This window comes from Pipra filicauda, unplaced genomic scaffold, assembly GCF_003945595.2.
Source record: "Pipra filicauda isolate LSUMZ 115617 unplaced genomic scaffold, ASM394559v2 scaffold251_size2273266_pilon, whole genome shotgun sequence".
NCBI lineage: Eukaryota > Metazoa > Chordata > Aves > Passeriformes > Pipridae > Pipra > Pipra filicauda.
Window position 1 is genome coordinate 1,586,277 of NW_024104367.1, and position 6,975 is coordinate 1,593,251.

The window sequence follows — 6,975 nt, forward strand, 5'->3', positions numbered from 1 at the left end:
AATGTATAATCCTGACCCCAAATCTGTAACCTGTGTGTCTCTATATATGCATATATCACACACATATAGCACATAACTGTATGTGTGTGCATGTATATATATATATATATATTTAAAAATGAGTGGATACACGTGTAAGGGTGAGGGAATAAAATGTCATTGACCTTTCCACGATTTTATAAGTTTGTAAGTTTACAACTACGTGTAAGTTTTTCTATGATGTGAACCTTTTTTACTTCAAAAGAATTCATTTTTGGAAAGCTTTAAGTTGTGATACTCTATCATTTTTTGAAGTTTAAAAAATAATAATAAAAAAAAATCGACTTTTTACCAGTACCTACAACAGAGGGGGAGGGGGGGGAATCTTTGCTGTAAAATTGTATTTAGTTTAAATATTAAAGAAAAAAAATATCTATATATGGGATTGTAAAAGTGCTGACATTCCATCATGGCAGGACTTCCAAGCTGTTTCCTAAGGCTTTCTGCTGCAGAGAGACTCGAACAAAAGGAAAATGCCTCTGTTCAGTGTTTTTATAAAACTGCTCCATCAGGTCTAGACTTAAGCTATATTTTCTAAAGCCTAATCATCCTTTAATATGCTGCAGATAAATGATCAGCATGGTTGCACTTTCTCAGTAATAATGTTTGCCCTGCAATTGGCTCGTGACAAGGACTTTAGTTTTTTAACAAAACCAATCGTACTTTGGGCAGAAGGTAATATTTATATAGGTACCTCAAGATAAAAAATAAAAAAAAAGAGCCTGAATATGCTGCATTTTGTTTCTTTAACATTTTTCATGTAGCATTTGTTTGCTTTTATGATTTTTTTAGGAGATGACTCAGCTACCTGTTTGTTTTTGGGGGACCCCGGTAGCATTTTAGGCCGTTGTTTTCTCTGGATCTCGTAGAATGTAGTATCCTGCCTTGGGATCGTGCAGTGGTTTGGGATGAGGTGTGCCCATGGGGAGGAGGACCATGGAAATCTGCTTTATGTAGACTTCAGGAAGAGGAGGAAAAGGATACTATATTCCTAAAACAGACAATACATGTTCTTAATTCTTAATTATATATTTTTTCTCCTGCTTGTTCTGCTTTCTTGACTCTTTTCTCAAATACGAGTATGGAAAGGGGCAGCTTATTAACAGGGGGGAACAAAGTGACCCAACTTGCCCTGTTGTTGGCAGGTGTTTTGGGGCTGCACCAAATTCCCTGAGCTCCCCAAATCCATTGGTAAAAGCTGTGCCCCGTGTCAGAGCAGGACACTCCTGCCCTCTGCCCGCTCCCTGTGCAGGTCCATCCTCTACTCCTTCAGTTCCAAATCAGTGAAAATCTAAACATGGTGCAGAGATGGGGAATTTTTTTGTTGAGAACTGTTTGAAGGAAGCTGCAAAGGCTGTGAAATCGAGCATTTATTGTCATGTTTTTAAGCTTAGGTGGGTCCTTTTCCAAGTTTGTTTTACAGCTCGCAAGGTAAAATAGTTTGCACTACTTTTGCAATAAACTCATGAAAAACCTAACAGGTTCTGTTCTGGTTTCTTACTGTATATATACAACTAATACTAAAGATTTAGCGTAGTGTTTTTCACCTCAAAACATAAGACTCGTAACAAGCTCAGAATGCTGTAATTCCTGACAAAATAATGATGTGAATGATATTTTATAAAGTTATTTTGTATGGTGTCAATTTTGTTTTGCCTCATAGTATGTCAATAAAATAAAATTCCTCATCTTTACAAGATACTGTTTGATGTCTTTTTGTGTAATATTTGGCCATTTTGTGCACTGTGAGACTGTTCCATGGATGGGCATGTTGAATACAGGACATATTCATAGCCCCAGTCATTTTCCATAGTGAGTAGAGAATCACGGAATCGTTTAGGTTGGAAAATACCTCTGTGATCATCCAGTGCAATAATTAACCCAGCACTGCCAAGGCCACCACTAAACCGTGTCCCCAAGTGCCACATCTACACTGCTTTTTAATTCCCCCAGGGATGGTGACTCCACCACTTCCCTGGACAGCCTCTTCCAATGCCTGACAACTCCTTCTGTGAAGAATTTTCCCTGATGTCCAATCTAAACCTCCCCTGGCACAACTTGAGGCCATTTCCTCTCATCCTAACGCCTGTTATGTGGGAGAAGAGACTGACCCCCACCTGGCTACAACCTCCTTTCAGGGAGTTGTAGAGATCCAGAAGGTCCCTCCTGAGCCTCCTTTTCTCCAGGCTGAGCAAGAGAAGGTCTCTGTTGCCTGAGAGCCCAAAAGCTCTGGTCCCTTTGCCCTCCCTTGCATTACACCACTCACCTCTGGTTTGGATGTTTCCCTGTGCACTGACCTCCTCTTTGCCCAGCTTTCCAGAGACAATATTTGCTGCTTTAACTGCTTACAAGTCATAATCCTGGAATTATTTATGGAAGGTGCTTTGGAAACCACTTGCCTGAAATCCTGCCTTTTGCTTTCTGAGTGAATTCCTACAGTGGTCAGTTTTTAAATGGAAAAGCTGTGACCACCTGGTGTGTTCTATAAATCACTGAGTGAAAGAAGATACCCAAGAGAACTGCAAGGGTGATGAGGAGCTTCCTTTGGGAGCCCAACCCTGCAAACACAGATGAGTTTTACTCAATAATGTGAAAATGATGTCCCAGCTGTCCCTTCCGTTTATTTTTCCCCTTGTTTTTGAAACCTTGCTTTGAGTTGGATGTGGTTTTGCTCTGTCAGGCTCTTGGGGAAAACAAATAACCCTTCACTGGTTTGATGGCAACCGGCTCTGGCAGCTGCAGGGCCTCGGGGATGGCTGTGGCAAATTTTGGCAGCTCTGAAGTTCCCATCGAGGATTCTGGCTGAGCGAATCCAGAAGGGTGTGCACGTTCTTGTGGCCTCAGTAATTCACAGAATATGTTCATCATCCCACAGGAAACTTCTAAGAGGGATGAAATATGGTGATTTATACTTAGTAACCACAGTCCTTTTGTCATTTTTTGCAAGCTTAGGAAGTTTCATCTCCTTTGAGCAGCTTTGGCTGGGGGTGGGAAGGACTTCACAAGCCATTACTGGAAGGGGGGGAAGACAGAAATATATAATAATAGATTCATCCTGCAAAGCGTCCCCTGGCCTGTGTTCCGCTCTCTAAAAGCCCTGAACGCCTCAAACAGGTGAAGATACTTGGTCACTTTTGAGGAAGTTCATGTTCAATTATGTGTTTTGTAGCTGCAGCTTGTGGATGTGGCTCTTCACTTCCTGCAAGGGATAAGGGTGGACTGGGAAGTGTCACTTGAAATGTTATCCTGGTGTCCCAGTGCCTGGGTCAGTCTCTGTGCACATCTGATCCCACTTGGAATGTAGTGCCTTTTGTTAATGTGCTGGTTTGGCATTTCTGGTTGTGGAGGGTTGACCTTGGGGCCAGATGTGCAAGTACCTTTTTTTTTTATTTTCCCAAAGAACTGGCACATCCTGCTGCTGGCACCCCCTCCCCCCAACAGACAGCATTCCATGCTCAGTTTCCCACAGATCTCCATGCACTTTTAATAAAAACATTTAAAAAAAAAAGCACCAAACAACCCTTTCAACAATGGAGTAGTTTAGCATAAACCCACTTGGGAACTTCTCTAGGGATCCAGCATCACTCAGCACTCACTGCAGCATTCCTGGTACAATACCATTTTCATTTATGGCAACTTAGGGAAGTTTTTGTAGTGGAACATCCTTTGATCTTTTAAAATAGCATTTCTGGTGTGGCTCAGTAGCTTTGCCCTGCCAGTGCCTGCTCTTACCTGCCTAACCTCCACTGTGCTTTCCTAGCACCAGCCTGGAGTGTGTTGGATTATGGAGCTGCTGGCGCTTTCTGCCCTGTGTTTTAAGAGCAGTTTAGTGTGTCTTCAACCCAAGAGAAGCAGTTGGTGTCATCCTGACAGGAAGGACAGTTCCCTTTACCATGCCAGCCAAAATGGGGTGTTGAGACAACAAATTCCTGACTGATTCAGGGCAGGTCACTGCCCAGCTTTTTTGGAGTGGGAGGTCCTGTTCTCTAATAACATTCCCATTCTTACCTGGGGCATTCTCCACACCTGGGGGAAGAGATTTTGGTTATTTCTCTCTCAATGACTGACCATGACTCTCTGCAAACATTACTACACTGGTCATGATTGAAGCTGGAAAGAACAGAAAGTTTCTGCACCAATGTCAGTTTTCATACAAAACATTTATTTTAGAAAGTTGCACGTAAAGTTCCATACAGGGCGGTTGCCATTTCTATTGTAAAAAAACCCAAACAAAACCAAAACAAAATAAACCACAAAACAACAAACTAAAACCAAGTGAAAAATCCAGCTCTGTCACTCCAATGGCAAAGGAGTTGCTTACTCTCAGGAATTCACGTCTAGTAAGACTTCAATGTGCATTTTGGAAGGAGAAACTGCAGAAATAGAGTTCATTAGAGAAAAAGGTCCCAGAAGTACATATTTACATCATTTTCTAAGACATTTACTTTTACCACCACAACTGCAGAACCTCATTAGCCCTTGTAATGGATCTCCTCAACCCTGTTTTGGTGCCCACATGGTGTCTAGGCTACATCACAGAAGTAGCTGTTTTTAAAGACTTATTTAATGGACTTGGTCCACTTTTGGAGCTTTTGGACTGAAAGCTGCCTGTAAGAAATTTTAAATTTGGGTACTGATTGTCTGAAAAGTAATTTTAAATCATCTGAGCAAGCTCTGCTGTCAGATTTACACTGTGTCCTCCTACCCCGCCGTGTTTCTGAGGGTAGAATCCCATTCTTCAAAAAGTATAAAGTTCAATTTCTAAACTTCTTAAAGCAAAAGCAGATGGCTCAGTGTATAAATATATCCAGCATCTGGATTCTCAGTCACAAAAACATCCTTTATACAACAGAAAGTGGATCAACTATGAAGCAATTCTCCATTGGCCTTAAGATCCAACACTGTCACCAACAGCTTCATCTTCCTCCTCTTCCTCCTCATCCTCTTCATGTCCTTCCCCCACTTCTCCATCTCGTTTCTCTTTTTCGAGCATCTTTAGGTATTTGCTCGCTAGGATCTTCTTTGGCAAGATATCTGGAAGGTAGAATTGTTGCTTTTATAGTCAGTTTTGAACACTTACATTACCTCATTAATACTGTTGCATCCAAATCACTAATGAAATGAAGTCAAAAATAAATATTAGTATTTTTAACAAAGCTCAAGTGAATAATCAGGTAAAACAGTCTGACCTATACAGCTGTAAGAGTAACAGGGAATTACCCACTTACAGTACAAGTAACCAAAGATAAGGAATATATTTTACGACTCATTACTGGCAACTGTCTTTACTGTCTGCTGATGTGCATTATTTATTTGATTTAAAATAGAGTGCTCAGCTGCCTGGATCCAACAAGCCAGCTCTCCAACTCATACCCTGTAAAAATGTTTTGTTTTGGTGTGGTTTATTTTTCATTAAGATAGTTGTTCAGGGCAGTAATGGACCTGATACAAAGCAGAACTGTGTGCACTGGAAGTATGTTCATGGGGAACCCAGAGAAAGACTGGATTAAGAGCATCTTTGAGCTCAGTGTTACAACACAAATCCAAGCACCAGTAAAAACTGCATGTACACACATGTGTGTACATATATCTAAAAGGAGAGAGGGACCATACAATGAAGCCCTTTTGCTCAAAACTTACAGATTTCTGTGTGCACCACTTTTGGTCCACGTAACTTCTCACCTAAAGATGTGCAATGATCTTCTTTTATGGGCTGAAAGCTTTCAATGGAATTGCAATTTAAGAAATGCTTAAGGCAATATGCTAAGAACTATATATAGTATAATTGTATAATTTAGAGGCAGAAGAAAAATCCCCATTCACAAAGAAATGTTTTCAGCAATGTAGTTTATGAGTTCCAGTTGAATGCTATACAGGGGATCAGTGACCAGCAGCAGAACTGGGTCCTCACAAAACAATGCATTAAGACCAAGATTTCATTGTCTAAATCACACACTGGATTTGTCCTCGTAACATCAATACCTGCAAGGAACTGAAAGGTCTCACACTCTTCTGCTGTATGAGACAGGTCAGTGTAAGTCAGAGCGTTCTTCTCCTTCCCTCTGCCGTGTTTGTAGGAGTATGAAGCCAAATACTGAACAAAAAGCTCCTAAAAAAAAAAAGAAAACAAAAACAAATAGTCAAGCTAAGAATTCACATATATAGTTGATCCCTCTCTCAAGGCAGAAGCACCATGTTTAACCACACAGACAGTGGGCACTCAGTGCAGAGACTCAGGGATGTCCAGTACCCAAAGAGAACTTACAGGACAGACAGGGCAAGAGTGTTTACAAGGGCTTGTAACAGGAACAAGGGGAATGGCTTCAAACTGAAAAAAAGTAGGTTTAGACTCGATATCAGGAAAAAAATTCTTCCCTGTAGTGAGGGTGATGAGGCCCAGTTTGCCCAGAAGAAGCTGTGGCTGCCCCATCCCTGGAAGTGTTTCAAGGCCAGGTTGGACGGGGCTTGGAGCAACCTGGTCTAGTGGAAGGTGCCCCTGATCTTCCAGGTCTCCTTCCAACCCAAACCACTCTATGATTCTAATGTCGGGGAAGCTGAGGGCCAGGGTTTGGTTCCATGTCTCGATGCGGGGAGCGGGCAGCGGGAGCGCGGCCCGGGGGCAGAGGCCCCTCGGCCGGGGCAGGGGGAGCGGGGAGGGCGCGGCGGTACCGTGGCTTTGGCTGTGAGGAACAGCGCGTCCTGGTTGATGCTGGACACCTCCGGGGAGCTCTTCATGATGACGCGGATCCGCGACAGGGGCAGCGACACCAGACGGTTCTCGCTCAGCCGCGCCGCCATCTCGGCCCGCCGGGACCTGTAGGCGGGGCTGAGCCGGGACTACAGCTCCCGACAGCTCCCTACGGCACCGAGCCCGGGACTACAGCTCCCGACAGCTCCCTACGGCACCGACCCCGGGACTACAGCTCCCGACAGCTC

At 43.0% G+C, this 6,975-nt stretch overlaps 1 protein-coding gene across 1 annotated transcript; it reads right to left on the reverse strand.

Moving 5' to 3' along the window:
• Window positions 1-4,180: 4,180 nt before the first annotated feature.
• On the reverse strand, window positions 4,181-6,975 carry CHRAC1 (chromatin accessibility complex subunit 1). Its single transcript, XM_027713045.2, has 3 exons — window positions 6,709-6,975; window positions 6,022-6,148; window positions 4,181-5,073 (listed from the first exon to the last, which is right to left on the reverse strand). Exons 1-3 carry the CDS (start codon window positions 6,835-6,837, stop codon window positions 4,928-4,930), a joined length of 402 nt encoding a protein of 133 aa, XP_027568846.1. The 5' UTR covers window positions 6,838-6,975; the 3' UTR covers window positions 4,181-4,927.

Excerpts from the sequence above, each read along its gene's own strand:
- CHRAC1 (XM_027713045.2), bottom strand. The coding sequence starts at position 6,837 with ATGGCGGCGCGGCTGAGCGAGAACCGTCTGGTGTCGCTGCCCCTGTCG. Across the intron at positions 6,149-6,708 it reads TCCTCACAGCCAAAGCCACG|GAGCTTTTTGTTCAGTATTT; the intron begins GTACCGCCGCGC and ends TTTTTTTTTTAG. Across the intron at positions 5,074-6,021 it reads GACCTTTCAGTTCCTTGCAG|ATATCTTGCCAAAGAAGATC; the intron begins GTATTGATGTTA and ends TCTACCTTCCAG.